General features: G+C 56.4%; 2 protein-coding genes across 4 annotated transcripts in view; one reads left to right on the plus strand and one right to left on the minus strand.

Moving 5' to 3' along the window:
- Positions 1-14,824, minus strand: part of CDH22 (cadherin 22) — a 119,985-nt gene extending 105,161 nt beyond the window's left edge. For all 3 annotated transcript variants that reach the window (XM_047747017.1, XM_047747019.1, XM_047747018.1), the window contains exon 1: positions 14,553-14,824. The gene's annotated coding sequence lies outside the window, so the exon portion shown is untranslated. The remainder of the gene's footprint in view (positions 1-14,552) is intronic.
- The window catches only part of LOC125109903 (translation initiation factor IF-2-like), a 52,192-nt gene extending 36,994 nt beyond the window's left edge, over positions 1-15,198 (plus strand). The window contains exons 2-3 of the mRNA XM_047746990.1: positions 13,805-14,698; positions 14,834-15,198. Of these exons, the coding sequence (XP_047602946.1) occupies positions 13,805-14,698; positions 14,834-15,198 (1,259 nt within the window). The remainder of the gene's footprint in view (positions 1-13,804; positions 14,699-14,833) is intronic.
- The last annotated feature ends 2,442 nt before the right edge of the window (positions 15,199-17,640 follow it).

Consider the following 17,640-nt stretch of genomic DNA (forward strand, 5'->3'; position numbering starts at 1 on the left):
CAGCCCAGCCAGGTCTGCCAGACTTAAGGCCACTTCTGCTCCCCTGCCTTACAGCTTGTGGCATAACCCCACCCAGCCCTTGGTGCCCGTGTTAGTGGCTTCATCTCATCTTCATAAACAAGCCCCAGGCCCCAGGGCTTCTCCGCCTTGGCACTGGGGCTGGAACATTCTCTGCAGTGGGGGCTGTCCTGCATGCTATAGGATGTCAGTGGCACCCTTGTCCCTCAGCTGTGACAGCCAAAATTGTCCTAACACTGCCAAGTGTCCCCCAGGGTCCCCACCCCCACCCCCACTATTAAGGACAACCGTCCTGGGGAGTAGCAAGGAGCTGCTGCTATGACACAGATGGGGGTGGAAACGAAGCCCTGGAGAGGGGTGACGTCCCAGCCAAGGTCACTCAGAGAATCGGGGGCAGGACTGCAAGCAGGACTCAGGCCCACGGTGCCAAGAAAAAGGTCTCACAGCCAAGCTCTCCCGCTGGACTCTTGCTCCTCCTGCGCCAGTGTCAGTGCCAACAGCGGGCCCGGAGCCGGCCCATGCTGCCTGTCCTGCCACCCGCACAAGTCCCACGGGGGCAGCCTGTCCTTGCCTGCGCCCTCTGCTATCACGCTGAGCGGAGGGCGCACTCGCCCCGCCCCCAGCTTGGTTCTGTGAAAATCACTCAGGCTCTGATATCAGAGAGCCCAGCTTTCAAATTCCTGCTCTGCCACATCCTTACTACAGGACATCCCCGACCCTCTGTTTCCCCATCTGCAAAATGGGAAGTTTGGACCAGAGTCTTTCAAAGCCTCAGCTAGCTCTGATGTTTTGGGTTTTGGACAAAGTGACGTATCATGAGTTTTGGTTCTGGCTGTGCCCCAACTCAAGGTGTCACTTTGGGCAAGTCACTGCCCCTCTTTAGAACGCAGTTTCCTCAAAGGCAGCCAACATTGGAGCCAACAGAACTTCTCTCAACTGTGAATACTTCCCTGTCTTTCTTACACTATCCCCGCTGAAATACTATTTACCCCACTGGCCACTGGGAGAACTCCTATTTATCCTTCAAGACTGAGGGGTGGCTGGGTGGCTCAGTCAGTGTAGGGTCTGCCCTTGGCTCAGGTCATGATCTTGAGGTCCTAGGATCGAGCCCTGCATCGGGCTCCCTGCTCAGCAGGGAATCTGCTTCTTCCTCTCCCTCTGCACCTCCCTCCCACTCATGCTATCTCTTGCTCTCAAATAAATAAAATCTTGCAAAAAAAAAAAAAAAAAAAAAAAAAAAAAAAAAGACTGAGCCCAAGTCATTTGCTCCAGGAGGTCTTTCTTATTCCTACAAGAAGAGTCAATTACTTCTTCCTCTGGGCTCCCTTAGTACCTACCACCTGCTAACCCTACAGAGCATCAGCGGGTGTTGGGTGTGCGCATGTGTGTCTGTGTGTATATGTGTCTTCCCTTGTAGAATAGAAGAGTCCTTGAAGATAGAGACTGGGTGTCCCTAATCCTTATATCCTCATGGCCCACACAGTGCCTGGCACAGAGTAGGTGCTCAATAAATGTTGAATAAATAAGAATGAATGAATGGCAGGAGGAGATGGTTGCCAAGACCCTGAGCGGTTCCAGCACTCTAGAATCCAGGGAAGGAAGCCAACCTCTCGCTGTCACCCAGTCTCACGTTCAGAAGACGGCCCCCACCCCCACTCCCAGCAAGTGCCTGCCGCCCCAGCCACCCCCACAGTCTGCAGACCCAGCGAGTGCCTTGGACAGAGACCAGATGCTATTTAAAAAATGCTTTTATCCTCCGTGGCGCCGCCACTACAGGGAGCTGTCTGTGCAGACCTGTATCCCGCGTGCGCACGGAGACAAGGGATGGTAGAAAAGCTTTGCTTCTCCCATTTTTCAGTCCATCCCAGGCTGAGGACCAGGCAGGGATCAGCATTCTTCCCATGTTATGCTCTTACGCAGCCTCAGACCCAAGCTCAGACCCAAGCTCCTGGTGGTGGATGGTGGGCTGGTGGCCAGGACTTCAGAATTCCTTCCCTCTCTTATCTCCTCCAGGCATCTGTCCCCCAGTTGTCCTCAACTCTCTCTTCCGGGAAGTTCTCCCACTGAAGAAAGCAGGTCTCTGCTCCCAGTTGGGGGGCAGCGGTGACAGAGGGAGAGAAGCTCCCGTGCTCTTTGAGATCTGGCCCTCCAACGGCTATTTTCTGAAAAGTTGCAAGAATGCTTTTCGGAAGCTTAACTTCTCGGGGCTCAGTTTGTTCACCTGTAAAATAGGGTAAGGACTCCTACAAGATCAAGTCCTTTGAAGGGAAGGGCTCTGTGGTTTTCCGGTCAGTCCCTCAAACCAACATATCAACTCTAACTTCTACTGAAAAACAGAACTCTGTGTCCCAGTTCGGCTGCGTCCTTCCTGTGTGACTCTGGGCAAAGTCCTGACGGCCTCTGTGCCTCTGGGTACAAAGGAGCCGGTTTCCAGTTTCAGAGTTCTGGTTCAGCTTTGGGGGCCAGAGTTTCTAGGATTCTATCTGGAAGCCTCCTCCTACCCAAGGAAGGGGCCAGAGCCTCAGAGAGGAGGAGGGTGTAGGAGAGGAGGACGTGTCCTAGCCCGGGTGTGAGAGACGAGTTAACAGCTCAATTGTTATTTCAATTACACGGATTATTTGAAAACAATATTATGAGTTTCATCACTGACAACCCCAGGAAGTGGCTGCCATGGCAACCGGCGAAAAGAATGGCCCTGACCAGCCAATCAGAAGTTCCCGCCGTGCCCCCAGTTTGTACAAACTCTCTCTCCTCCAGGGCGGCCCTTCACCTCCTCTGCTGGCGGAGGAGCCTTGGAAGGAGGACCTCTGGGTAGAAAGGGAAAGGTCCAGTGAGGAAACTGAGGCCAAGGAGAGAAGGAACGCCAGAAGTTGGCTGTTTCTCCCCAATTCCTCAAGGGCAAGGACTGTGTGTGGGCCACAGTGCCCGCCCAGGGGCCCAGCACAGGCCTGACTCAGAGCAGACACTCTGGAACTGGGCTGGCTCCAGGCAGGGCTGGGGTAGGTGGGGGGCAGAGGGGGTGCTCCAGGATACCCCTCCATTCCTGGCTCAGCTAGACAGCAGGAGGGATTTCTCTGAGAGCCCCTGACAAAGTTGTCTTTGTCCCCCTTCATCAAGGAGAGCTGGCAACGGGCTTCTCCTTTCACTGATGGGAAGAGTGGTGGGTCCGGAGCCACCCCTGGGCTGGAGAAAGGGCAGGTGAAGCCCGGGAGGCTCAGAGGTAACAGCCAACAGCCCAGGACCCCTGTCCCTGCTGCCGTCTGCAGAGCCCGGTCCAGGTGCAGCCTTCCTCTGCCCATCCTTCTGCAAATGAGGCACTCAAGTGGTCTCCAGAAAAAGCCTTGTTCCTTCAAGAACATCCCGTGCTCTCCTTCCTCGGAAAGCGCCCGATTGGACCAGCAGCCGGCTGAGCCCTAGCTCTGCAAGAACTCAAGTCTGCAAGCCCGTTTCCCATCTTGCTCGAGCTCCCCTGCTGCCCACCCCTATGTCCTTGCCTCCTCATCATTTTTTACTGAACAAATCCTTTTATAGGCCTTACTAGAGCCCAGCACTGTTCTAAGCCCTGTACAAACATTCGTGCATTTACTCTTCACCATGACCCTGGGAAGCAGGTACTGTGATGATCATCCCCAGTTTTCAGATGGGGAAACTGAGGAGGTTAAGTCACTGTGCAAGGGCACGCAGCTAGAGAGGAGCAGCGAGGGGACCCAGACCCAGACCCAGACCCAGACAGTCTGGCTCGGGAATTGAGGCTCGAATTTCCAAGTCTGTCTCAGGAATTCTGGCTCTCGGCTACTGTCCTAACTCCTCCTGACAGAAGATGGCCTGACCCAAGTCTTGCCTGATGGCCAGAAGAGTCAACATTCAATTGTGATTGCTTTGTCATATATCGGGGACCCCCAAGTGCTTGTCTGAAGCTCAAACACCCTCTTTTTGCATCTTCTCAGTAGGGGAATGGAGGGCAGTCGAGGACAGAGCGGGCGGTGGGGGACGTTGAAAAGGGGACGTTCATAGCTAAGTGCTGGCACTTGCAGCCCAAAGATCCGAGTGGGCTGTCAGGAGGTCAAAGGCACCTTCATCAGTTTGGTACCTACCATGAGCAGTGCACCCATTACCTCATTCATTCCCAGTCACAATCCAGCAAGGGAGGGCTCGCTCTCCCCATTTTACAGATGAGGAAACTGAGGCTCAGAACATCAAAGACACTTGCTCGAAGGACTGGGGCCCAGATCTGTCTGCCTCTAGTACCAGACATGGTTCCTGTCCTCGAGGGACTCTCAGGGAGACAGGACAGCCGACAAGGGCTCATGAAGGGCTGGAAGGGGGCATTCAGACCGAATGGAAGGCAGAGCCCAGCCCAGGTATCAAAGGCCCGCAGGTGGGATTGGACCTGGGAGCAAAGGCTTCGCTGGAGCAAGTGTGTGTCGGGGCTCGGCGGGTAGCCATGTCGGACGATGGGATGGGGCCTCTAGTGCCAGATGGTTTGGAGCGGATGGGTGAGGCCACAGGGAGCCATTGCTGGCTTAGGAGTCTCTTTGCCTCCCTCCCAAGGCGGCCTCCCTCTCGCACAGTGGAGCGATTTCCCAGAGCATTTTCTCTAATTTGTGATTGTTTTCCTAACCCAGAAGCAGCCAGAGTCTCCAGATTCTCCCAGCCCACAAGCTGAGCTGAGCGGCCGGAGCTGCTGGTCTTTGCCGCCCCCAGTCCAGCCCACTTGGGGACCTAAGAGCCCCCCCTCCCAAAGCCCCCCAGGGCACAGAGCAGGCTGTGGGGAGGGTCTGGTGCTGACTGGGTTGACTAGAGCCACAGGGGTGCCTTCAGAGCAGGAGCCCCTCCCTGCCCTCTGACAGGGCCTGAAGGAGAGGAGGTCTGTGCGGGGAGGGGGAGGCACACCAGGGCTCTGCAAATGGGGAGGAAAACCCCCTGAGGAAAAGGGGAGAAGATGAGTGTTCAGAAAGTGACATAATTCTGTTAGGAACAAGGGCTGGCAGCTAAGTCAAGGAGCAAGGTGCTCAGAGAGGGGACATGGGTCTCCAGGAGGGAAAGGACCGGGGGCTCCAGGAGGGGCTGCCGGCTCCTCAAGGGGTTAGGGCTCTTGTGAAAGGGAACGTAAGCTCTGCCAGTGACTCTGGGGAAGGGGGGTGCTCCCTGCCCTGGGAAGAGAGTCTCCAAAAGGAGATGGGGCTCAGAGAAAATGTGGGGACTCCGGAGGAAGAAATCTGGCTGGGGGCTCAGTTGGGGGGTGCCTGGGATTTCTGAGGAGAGTGGGGGGGGGTCTTCAGAAGACGGACGCTCAGAAGAAGGAACATGGGTTCAGTGGGGGGACCAAGGGCTAAATCAAAGGCACAGAAGCTCCAGGAGGGGTCAGGTCTGTGTAAGAGAACCCGGCCGGAGAGAGAAATGTTAGCGTGGGAAGGGCTGGGCTGGGCTGGGCGCTGGGTGAGGAGAGTGGCGGGGCCCTTCTTGGAAGGGTTGTTTTGAGAATTAAGTACAACTATCCCCTCCCAACCCATCAGATAGCTGCCCTGTTTGGTCCTGGTTCATCCCCGCCCAGTTTGTCTCCTTGGCCCACACAGGCCCCTTCCTCTAAAGACCCCTCACCTTGGTCCTCGGCTTCCCACACCCACCAGGCTCAGCCCCGAGTCCTTCTCCACTAGTCCATGAATGCCCCAGGGGGTATCTGTTCCCTCTGACTCGCCCGCAGGTTCCGTGTCCTGGGCTGCAGCCCAGGGGCATTAGCGGAGTACTTCGGACACCAGCAAGGATCATCAGGTCATTCTCCCTCCAAGCTAACTTCATTCCCTCCAGCTGCAAGTGCAGCCCATGTCCTCTGTTCTATCCTAGGAATAGAATAGCATGATCAGCAGGCCCCCTTTTATCAGGGCACCTGTTATAGCTTCAGGCATGTTAAGTCTCTTCTCAGATTTCTCTCCTTTAGGTAAATAAATCCCGGTCCCTCCACTGGGCTTTTCTGATCACTATATTTATTATTAGGCATCTCCAGATGCTTGTGGTTGGGCTTTACCAGAGCCCAGCCTACCGGAGGCTCACAAGAAGTGTATCTTGGATGGATGATGAGTTGCTGGATTGATGGATGAATAACAAAGAGATGAAAAGACAGGTGTTAGTGGTGGTGGTGGGTGACATGTAGATAGATGGAGGGTGGAGGTGGGTGACCTGTGGGCAGATGGATGTTTAAACGGAGGTGGGTGGGCAGGCGGATGATGGATGGATGAGTGGATGGATGGATGGATGGATGGATGGATGGATGGATGGACGGACAGGTGAGTGGATAGATGGATGGATGGATGCACAGACAGGTGGGTGGGTGGATGGATGGATGGATGGATGGATGGATAAACAGGTAGGTGGGTGGGTGGATGGAAGGATGGATGGATGGACAGGTGGGTGGGTGGAAGGATGGATGGATGGATGGCTGGAAGGATGGTTTAGACAGGATGTTGGATCGATGAATGATCTCAGCTGGCATCTCAACTTTTCCCCATATCTCCCAAATATAGACTCCCTAACTTGATTAATGGCACCCCAGTTCTCTCAGACACCCAGGCCTGAGACCTGTCATATTTCACTTCTTCCTCATTTCCCAGAACCAAGCAGCTCTGAGACCTGTGGATCTGATTTCCTGGGTGCCTTTTCCCTTTGGCCCCAGTTCTCCATGAACTCATTTAAGGCCCCCAGCTGGTCTCCTGGACGACTTCAGCTGCCCATGACCTGTGCTTCCTTTCTCCTTCCTTCAACCTGACTCTGACAATGCCATTGGCATGACCTTCCTGTAGCTCAACTCCAGTCAACAACCTTTAATGTCTCCTAACTGCCAGGAGCTCCACACTTCCAAATTCAGCTGAACTGTCCCTTTGGGGGGCTCTCTTATTCCACTCCCTTATGTACTCTATACTAAGTAGCCTGGCTGTGGCCCAGACATTCACCACACTTCCCCTTTCTTTGCTCATGCTGTCCCTACCACTTGGAAAGCCCTCCCTGTCACCTCCACCAGTGGCAATGCCATCCTAGACTTCAACATACAACTCAAGCACTGCCTCCCCCATGAAACCTTCCTGAATCCCTTCAACTGGATACAATGAAGCAAGCCACTTCATCAAGACACATTTATTGAGCACCTACTATGTGCTCAATTGGCTTAAGGGCCCTAATGATGGGAAGGGGAGGATACAGGATGAGGAAGACACAATCTTTCACAGCCTGCTTCTGAGCGTGCAGGTACACACAAACACATACAGAAGTCAAGGGGAAAATAAAGGCAAAATAGTGTAATATTCACAGTTAATGAGTACAGAGCACTCACTTTGGGCTAGGCACTGTTCTAAGGGCTTTCCTCCTAGTAACTCATTCAGTTGTCTTAATGAACCTATGAGGTAGGTACAGATGAGGAAACTGAGGCCCAAGGCTGGGCAATTCTTCTAAGATCAGCCAGCTAGTAAGCGACAGAGCAGGGACAGAAGTGAGCAGTCCCACTACTGGTCTGTGCTCCCAACAGGGCACCATGGCAGGTGGCTGGACAGAGACATTCATGACAGGGTGCGCTCTGACTTCCCAGTCCTCCTCCTCACTGTGATCTCCTCCCCTGCTGCCCTCAGCCCTGCCAGCTCAGCCGAGGGGTTTATGTGAAAAAAATGAAAATGAAAGAAAAGGAAACTTGCCCTGGGCGTCAGTTCCCCATCTACTTAATGGGGTTGGGCACATCTGCCCCTAAAGGCCTTTTCACCTCTAAAATGTATCATCTGAAGCCCTGGGAGCCTCTTGGCCTTGGGACCTGGCTGCTTGTCCCAGGAACTCCCATTGTCGCTGGATCTGCCCCTGCAACCCCAGGGACAGTCACCCCAGTCATCTGAATCTGTCTGGCTCGTCAGTGCCCATCATCCTGTCTGCCCACTGACCTGCATCCTATCTGCCTCGGCTCCCCATCCATCAGCCTGCCTGGGCCCATTCACCTTGTGTTCTCTGCCTGCCTGGTGTCTGTCACTCTGCCCATCACACACACACACACACAGACACGAATCCACCTGCCCACAGAGAGGTAGGGTGGGCCCTCTCCTTTCTTGGTCCCAGAGAAGTCCAGTCTTAACATCAGAACCTACTTCCCAGGAGCCAAAGCCATTCTCTTCCATCCGGCACATCTCCCTTCTCTGGGGGACCCCCAGCTCCCTCCTTGCCAGGCCCCAGGGCTTCCTACTCAAGGAGTCTGGTCAGAGCCACATGCCTTCTGCCAAAATTATCCAAGGGGTCCCCAAGGAAATCACCGGACAAGACCGTGAAGATATGTGTACAAGGATGTTCATCGCAGACCTGTTTGTAATCACAAAATGTTGGAAACAACCCAAATGTCCACCGGTGGGGGCTGGTTAAATGAATTATGGGCCAGCCACACAATGGAGAACCACGCAGCTCTTAAAAAATGATGATGTAGATGTATATTTATCGAAATGGCAAGACATTCACAATATATTATCGAGTGAAAAAAAGCAGGTTACAAAGGCATATGTATAAAGCAAGATGCCATTTTTATTTTTTAAAAATCTATATATGTCAAGAAGGATATGCACTGAAATGTTAGCCAAGTGGTGGTGGGATTATGGCTAATTAAAAATACTTTCTTATATAAAAAGACGCACACACACACACACAAAAGTTGACACATGCATATGGCGTCACTCTGTAGCTGACAGCCACCAGCCCAGCATGGCACTAAGTCAGCCTTTGTCTGTACTTCTGCTCTTCCCTCCAATCCTAGGAGGTAGGTTTATTAAAGCCCTTTTACAGACGAAGAAACAGAGGCTCGTTCAGCTCGTACGTGGCAGAGTCAGGATTTTTAAACTTGGCTTTCTCTGACCCCAGAGCCCATGACCTTAATCAGGAGGTTGTCGTGTTCTCTCATTTTGTTTCTCTCTAACTTGCCTGTTTTAAGAAAAATTACATATATTTACTTGGGTGAAGAAATGACAGAAGTTAGTAAGACACAGAGGAAAAAATACACGGCAGCATGCCCTCAACCTCTGGCAGGCTTTCTGCTGGCCTGTCCTTCCCTCCTCCACAGGTGCCTGCTCCCCCACATCCAGGAAGTCTCTCAGCCCTGTCCATTTGGCTCTGCCAGCCCTTGTAGGTCTTCCTCTGCTACCCCCGCCTGGCCACCAGCAGAGCCGGACCCCATCTTCCCCACAAACCGTTCTCCAACCAACAGCAGGGCAAGGTTTCTAAAGGCAAACCCCACCAGGCTGAAAACCCTTCAGTGCCCCCCACTGCTCCCCAACCAAGTCCAGTCTCCCTGTGTGATTTCCAAGACCCACGGGGACCTGCCTGCTGTCCACCTTGCTGGCCTTACCTCATGTAACCCACACTGCATCCCAAACTCTGTATGTTCCTCTTTAGGCAACTGAACTTGCCGTTCCTCCAACATTCCTCCTCCCCTCTGGGCCCTGGTACCCCTTACCTCTTGGCCCAGAGCCTGCTTTCCCTGCCCTCATCCTCTCTCCCAGCCTTCATCCCCCAGATCGCTGCTAACCAACCAACAGGTCCCTGCTTAAACACCCCTTCCTCCAGGAAGCATCGGCAGCCCAACCCTTCCCCTGGGGCCACAGTGGGCTCTTGAGAACTGTTTGTCAGTCTCCTTTCTGGGACTACTGGGTTCCTCTTAGCTGGGATCCTGTCTACTCACCATTTGTGTTGCTAGCATTTACTACAATGCTTAGCACAGAGTGAACTCCTAGCATGTATGTGTAAATATCTATTTTTAACTGGATAATGAACGGATGGACGGTAAACAGACAGACGGGTAGGTAGATGCAAGGAATAGGTCCTACTTGAGTTGGATTTTTAATGGTTTGAAAGATCTTCAAGGGAAGGGCGTTCAGGTAGAAGGGCAGGTGTGGCTGAACACGGGAGTGTCGGATTGGAGGCACAGTGGGAGATAAAGGAGGATGCAGACGGATTACAAGGACCTTGAATGTCACGGTGCAGAGTCTGGACTTAATTCAGTAGGCGATGGGGAGCCATGGAAGGGTTTTAATCAAACAAGTGACACGATCCCACCTGCGTTAGAGAAAGATCGCTCTGGCTGCAGTAGGGATTGCGGATGGAGGCTGGGAGACCAGGGAGGAGGCTGCCACTAGGCAAAGTCAGCGAGGTCTGAGTCAGAGCAGGGAGCGTGGGACAGATGGAAGTGGGGGAAAGGGAGAGACCAGGGTGCAGTGAATCTGTGGGAATCGGGCCCACGTCTGGATGCCCCAACTGTACACAGGGATTGGGCTGTCCCTTGAAGGATCCTGAGGTCAGAGACGGATCCTGGTGATTTCAACAGAATTCCACCTTCCTGCAGGCGTGCGGGCAGCCAAAGTCACGCGCAAAGCCAGAGGAACACCATGTTTGGGCACCGGGGGAGCCAAGGGACACAAACAGAGGGATGATAATGACAACAATGTTTCCTTTATGGAGTATCCCGCATGCCAGGCACAATGCTGGGCACCAGACACACCGTGGACATTTAATCTTCACACAACCCAAAGAGGCAGGCATGTTTTTTGTTTTTGTTTTTGTTTTTCCTCCATTTCACAGAGAAGGAAACAGGCTCCGAGAGGCAAAGTAATTTGCCCAAAGTCACACAGCCAGAAAAATCACAAATCCAGGCTGGCCTGACACCCACGGCCGTGTTCCCAGTCAGTTATTTATATACACAATAGAGGGAGCTGGTAGCCAATGGACGAGGGAAGGTTTGTGGGTCTGATGAGGAAGCAAGAAGTTCCCAGCCCAATCCCAGAGTGAGAGCAGGAAGGGGCCTGCTGATGGGGCGTGAAGGAACAGTGGCGGGCGGGGGGGCAGGGGGAGACAGAGGGGGAGAAGGATTTCACCCTGGTTGCTACACTGCCTGTGCTCAGACCCAGATTCAAATATTCAGAAAGGTGTGCCCCACAGTGAGAGAATTGTGAGCAGTGAGTGTGAGAGAAGGAGTGAGCTGTGCTTAATCTCCAGTTGGGCCACCTTAGTGGGAATTAAAGAAAGGTTATCTTCCCCTGGGGGCATTAGCCTTACAGGCCTATGACCCGTTAGTATATGAAGACTTTCTTGTAAGTGAGGGAAAGATGTTCACTTCTCCAGGAGTACACGGTCTGCCTTTATGGCACCTGATTTGTTGAGTGGAGCTTGTGATGGATTTCAGCCTCTATTCTCCTACACAGAGTGCCCTTGGAGAATCGACAACCTGTGCAACTATACGTGACAGCTATGTCTCCAACCACTCTGTCCTGTATCCATTTCCCAGCAGCCACTCTGCACCATCCTGAACCAGAAAATATTTCCTCTGACATATAGGGCTTGGACCATTCTACAGACAAGTCTCTTTTTAATCCTTGCCTCCTCCATGGGGAAAAGAAAAAGTCTGATTATATCCACTGCCCTGATGAAAAGGTTGAGGTTGGAAACTGTCCTGATGGTGGGAAAAAAACAAAACAAAACCATACAAGGCCTTCTTCCGAGAGGCCTTTATCAAAACACAAAGTTCCAGGAAGCAGAGGCCTCTATTCACGAGCTCCATCTTAAGGGCGCTCGGATGTGCCCGGGAAGGTGGAGGGTACACCCACCCTCACTGGGAGCAGGAGGCTTCTCTGCCCCACCCCACCCCCCGCCACCCCGGGGTCTGGCCTGGGTCTTCTCTCAGTCTGACCAGAGTAGAATCGTGGTCTTGTCCCTGACCCCTAGCGCCCTCTTTGGGTCAACTCCGGGGCAGGATGGGGAAGTCCCCAGCCCAAGACACCTCCTTAGGATCTCCTCTTCCCTCCGAAGCCCCTGACTCTGTCCTCAGCCCCAACCCCCTCCCAGGCCAAGAGAGCCGGCTGCTGCCCTAGTTATATAAACAGGAATCATTCTCTCTCTCTCTCTCTCTCTCTCTCTCTCTTAATACCTGAGGCTGCATTTCCGGATGGAGCTTCCTGATAGATGAGAAAGGAGGGGAAAAGAAAGAACAGAGACAGGACAGGAAATTCAATTGGCTGACTCCTATCATCCATGTGCTAAATAAACGGGCTGTCCCAAACTTTGCTAACTGGGAAGAGACAGGCCCTCCCGGGGTCCCTGCCCAGCCCTGTCGGCAAAGGCCTCTGGAAAGCCAGAGCGATGGCCAGCAGATTGGAAGTCCTACCTCTAGGCACGATCATTCCAGACCACCAGAAACACTGGCAATCACACACTTTATGGAAGGGCTGAGACTTGCTTGGGGCTGCACCACACCTTTAGGGGCCCAGCTATGTCCTCAGTGTCTTTTCCTTAGGCTTCTGCACCAAAAGCACTCGGATAGCTTCCCCCGGACAGCTTCCCCTGGGTACTGGCTTAGGAGCTCGGTGGGTTGAAACGTAAACACCTCTTGCATTTAAGCAAAGTATCTTCTTGTTCTGCTTGCCATTCAAAGGCAAGAACCAGCTCCACTTCCCCTCCCCCCAGACCTGCCCTACATATAAGGAGAGCTGGTGAGGCCTGGAAGTCAGGGCTCCTGGGCCCACGTTCTGGCTCTGGATGGAGCTTACTTTGTGACCCAGGCCTCGGTTTTCCATACTTTAAGATGGGAAGGAGGGAAGCCCAGGTGGTCGCAGTGCGGGTCATAGGGGAGGGAAGGGGTTTCTTGTCTGCAAGAGTTGGCTGAGGGAGCCCTGCAGGAGAGGCAGCTGGCCCTTGGCAGAGAGAGACCTGGTTGGCTTTGCAAAGTACCTTCCCCAGAGACATTGGCAGAGGTGGTCCCAGAAGGGCACACAGACTCCCTCATGAAGCAGTGTTTAAATGTTGACAATGGCCTGACCTGCCAGGAGGAATGGAAGAGGAGTGTCCCAGACCCTGGGAAGGGAAAGGAGTCAGGGTGGAGTGGAGAAGTGGCTGGCGCGGGCAGGGGGCTGGGGAGCAGGTGACGGCGACTGAGAGAAACTGGGGCAGGCCGGATGGAAGATGAGCGGGAGAGATACGGTCATAGATGCGCAAAGACCAAAGGATGTCCTTATAGGTGTAGAGGCCAAATTCCAAGAAGGGCTGGTGGATAGGGGTAAAAGTTGGAGGGGGGCACTGATGGACAAGTGTAGGAGGTACCAATGAGGAAAAGAGGGGCACGGTGGTTTGCGAGGAACCTCTAGGTTCCAAGGCCATGGTGATGCTGGTACTGGGCAGGGACTCGGACTAGAGGGGGAAGAGGGTAAGATCCAGAACCCGGTTAGAGGCCCACGGAGGGCGAGCAGCAGGCAAAGCCCTCAAATGGGCCTTGGCCTGTGCTATGTACCTTGGCCAGCCTCAGGGACCCAAAGAGAGCTGGAATAGGACCCAAAGAAACCGGAGTCGGCCTGCGCAACCTCCGGCCCGGCCTGAAGGGCTGGAAGGGCCGACTGTGAAGGAAGAACCAAGAACCTTCCCAGAAGCACGAGTGTCCGAAGCCTCGGGGCGGCTTCAAACTGCGGCGTCTCTGCCCGCCACCAGGGGGTGCCCTGCAGCTCGGGGAGACCTCGGGGGACTCCGGATGAGCTCCTCCCGTCGCAGCCCGGCCTGGAGGTCTCCAGCCGCGCCCTAGCTGGGGTAGGGACCTGACAGTGCCAGAGAAGAGGAAGAGGGGACGTCAAGTCTCGAGGCGCTAGGGAGACAGGTTCCGGCCGTGCCCACCGCCGGGCACCAAGCGTGCCCACAAAATCTACAACTACCCCTTCAGCGTCCCGGCCCCAGAGGGTCAGTCCCAAGTGGCCGTCTCCCTGGACGTGAGGCCGTCGGGCCCGATCCTTCGCCCATGCAGGGGCAGTGTTCCCGGAGCCCGGTCCTAGGGAAGACGGCAGCGCGGCCCCTCGCTCACCGCGGGTCCGCCGGCCGGAGGGCGGCCGGGTCGTGCTGATGGAGGCGGCGGGGGTCCCCGTGAGCCAGCTCCCCGCTCCCCACGAGGTGGCCGCAGCCGTGCGTGTCGCCGCGCCTCAAGTCTGCCTCTGGATGCCCCCGGACGCGGCACGACCTCGCACACACACACCGCGCGCTCACGCTCTCGCCGTGCGGTATTTCCCGGCCCCGGACCCCGCCTCTGGGAGGGGCCCGGCAGCCGAGCCCCGGCGGCAGGGAGTGGGGGCGCGGGGAACGCCTGGGTCCCGGCCCCCGGGTAGGAACCGCGCGCCCACTCCCCAGCCCCTCTCCGCGCGCGGGCTCGGCCCCCGGCACTGCCACCCCGCGGCCCGCGGGGGGTCCCGGCGGCTCCCCGCGCGCGGCGGGCGGGGCGGGGTAGGGGGGGCGGGGGGCCGCGGGCTCCGGGCGGAGAGGCGGCTCGGCTCCGCGCCGGGGAAAGTTTGGACGTGGGAAACTCCCTCCCGCCCGCCCCGCCGAGAGGAGGGGGCGCGCGGGGGCCAGGCGCGGGCACCCGGGCTCCCCCTGCGGCGGGAGGCTCGCCCCCAGCGCCGCCCGCCGAGCCGCTCCCGCCGGCCAGGGGGTTCCCTCCCGGACGGGCAGCCTCCCCTCGGCGGCAATCCGACCGCCCCTCCCGCGGCGCCCCGCGTCCTTACCTCGGGGAGCGGCCCGGGGCTGCCCCCAGTCCTGCCGCCTCGGGACGCTGCGTGCGGCGAGCGAGTCCGGAGCCCGGCGGCCGCCCGGAGGAGCCGGAGGGAGAGCGGGCGCGAGAAGGGAGAGCCGCGGCGGCGTGTGCGCGCGTGTGTGTATGTGTGTGTGTGTGTGTGTGAGCGAGAGAGCGAGAGAGCGAGGGAGTGAGCGAGCGGGAGCGAGGGAGTGTGCGTGTCTGACTAGGGGGGAAGTGTGCAAGGGACGGATCCCTTCCTTCCTCCCGCAGCCTCTGGTGGAGACTCGGAGAATGCAGCGCCCGCCGGGCAGGAGCGCCGCGCCGCGCCGCGCCGCAGGCGGCCGTGGGGCCGGGACCCCGCAGCCCGGGGAGCCCCGGCACCCCCGCACGCCCCCGTCCGGGTCGCGCCCCTCCCCCGCCGGGAGGGGGCGGCCTCGCCAGCGCCCGGGGCGGCCCAGACCCAGGAAACCCCTGGGGTCCGGGGGGGGGGCGGCGCCCCTCCTTCCTTCCGCGCCAGATCCGCGCGAAGGGAGCGCCCCCAGGAGGGGGACCGTCTCCCTCCCCGCCTGGCAGCTCCCCAGAGGTCCCGCTTCCAGACCAGACCCTTCCCCCTCACCCGACTTTCCTGCGTCTAGGGTTCCCCATTTCCCTCCCACTCCTATGGGAGACGGGCTGCAGAGGAGAGGGGGCGCAGAGGAGGGAGGGGGGCATGCTTCTCCAGGGGCCGCCCTGGCTGGCCGCCCCGGAAAGGCCCCTGCACACAGCCACCAGTTTCAGATGCAATCACTGTGCTTTGAAGTGGACAGAGGCGGGGGTCTAGTCCCCAGGGAGGTGCTAGGTCAGCTGTCCCAGGAAGAGAACTGAGGCTTTTCCTCTTGGCGGGGTTGGAGAGGGGATGGACATCCCTGCAACTGAGGAAGTACGCAGATGAGGCAGCCCTATCCTAAGGTTTAGCGCCCCCTTGACCCCCAGAGCCTCCCAATAACCACCCCCCGCCCTCCCCACTTCCCTGAGACACCAAGCAGGCCCGGTTTCCCATTCTCTTCAAACTCAAGCCACCGCTGCCAGAGGTCTTTGCCATCCTGCCTGGCTTCATTCTCCCCCCTACAGTGGCTTCCTCTTCAGCCTAAGTGGGGAGACCCCCCCCCATCAGTTCACAGCATGAGGTTGTTCGGTAGCAGGTAGGCTAGGACCAGCAGCTTCCATAGATCCACCCCTTGTCTTGGGTTGGGGGATGCCTGAGAGCCGTCAGATAGGCAGGTGCAGGGTAACAGGGGACACCACCACCATCTTCCTCTGTCCTGCCCTGCTGTCACCCACTACACACAGACCAATGTCTGATCAGGCGCTGAAGTTCAGGGCAAGAGAGAGCAGGACCTGCCAGGGCCCCAGCGGGTACCCCCAGGCCCAGGCTCTAGCTCACTCCTGTGGCACACTCATCCTCCTCCCTTCTCTAATTTCCATCTCCAGCCCCTTGCCTCCTCCCTGCTGACTGGACTCTTCTCTCCCCCTGGCACCCCTTCCTCTAAACTCCATCACACTTTTGTTTATTTTGAGATTTATCCTCCATCCTGCCAGCCCGTTCCCTCCCTCTCTCCCTCTCTCCATTTAGGTTTAGATTAGGTTTATTCCCTGTCATTGATCTCTCCCAGCCCTGCTTTGTTTGGCCCTCCTTTGAGCCCCCCCTTCTCTCCTCCCCTCTTCTCTCTATTCTTAGCCTCCACTCTTTGGTGCTGAGACCGGGAGGCCAGCCCTCCCAGAGGCTTCTCCTCACTTTCTGTTCTCTCTCCTCTTGGACTCACTTTCTTTGGCCCTTTGGTCCAGCTGCCCTCCCTCCCTCCCTGCCCCCCCTTCCTGACCCCACCTGGAGTGGGCTGTTCACACAGGGGTCAGACCTACTTAATCATCCACAGGTAGTTCTGGCCTGGGACACTTACTTTCACATCTGCATACATACAGTAGGTGCTCAATAAATGTTTATTGGATGAACTACTCTCACATCTTTCCTCTGATCTCTTTCCTATCCTCAATTCTCCCTGGGACTCTATCAGATCCCCCGCTGCTTTTCCTCTCTCAGCAACTCCTCTTCTCAGACTCCCACCATTGCCTCCAATTCCTCCTTCCTCCACAGGTCCCCAAGTGGCCACTCCATGCCAGGCACTGTGCTAGGCTCCGGGCACACACTGAGGTCCCTGTCAGTGACTACTGAGCCCCGGCTGTGGGCCTTGATTTTGCTTTTAAGTTCTCACAACCGGTTCTAATACGAGCCCCCTTCTTACAAAGGAGGAAACTGAGGCACAGGGTGTTGAGACCTTAAGGTCACACAGACATTAAGACACACAGCCAGCAAGCAGCGAGGTCAAGTTGGTATTCTCTGGGCTGCACCTGGGCTGGGAGAAGGTGAGTGGGGACTTCAGCTGCCATGTGACAGGGGCGGCAAGAGGCAGGGGTGACAGAAGCAGCCCTGGGCAGAGAACAGTGGTGGCCCACGAAGGCTGCACGAAGTGGGGCAGGTCACCTCCTCAGTGTTGTCGCGCAGATCGGAGGAGAGGATAGGAGCAGTAGTTGACATCTAGGGAGCACACGCCCTGTGTTGGCCAGGCCAAGTGCTTCACACTGATGACTTCAGTTGATTCTCATCGCAACCAACTTGTAACTGTATAGTTGGGGAAACCAAGGCACAGGGAAACTACACAAGTCGCCTTGGGTCGCACAAGTACTTTGTGGCAGAGCTGGGGTTTAGAAGGAGGCAGGCTGGGACCCCAAACCGGGGCCTGCCGGGAGCTAGCTCTGTTAACATGGGGGGGTCAGAAAAATGCTTTGTTATGGGGGCTGTCCTGGACGAGGGAGGAAGTTCGGTGGCATATCTGGCCCCTACTCACTAGACCCCAGTAATGTGCCTCCCTCCTTGTGACAACCAAAAAGGTGTCCAGGCATTTGTCACTTGTCCCCTGGGGGCAAAATCACCCCCAGCTGAGAGTCACTGCTGTAGTCTGACTGGTTTAAGTGCAAGGCCTGCCCCAGGGCACCTGGAGGGTTGGAAGGGGTGTAGGGGTGAGGGGGAAAGAGCAGGGACC

This window comes from Lutra lutra, chromosome 9 (genome assembly GCF_902655055.1).
Source record: "Lutra lutra chromosome 9, mLutLut1.2, whole genome shotgun sequence".
Classification (NCBI taxonomy): domain Eukaryota; kingdom Metazoa; phylum Chordata; class Mammalia; order Carnivora; family Mustelidae; genus Lutra; species Lutra lutra.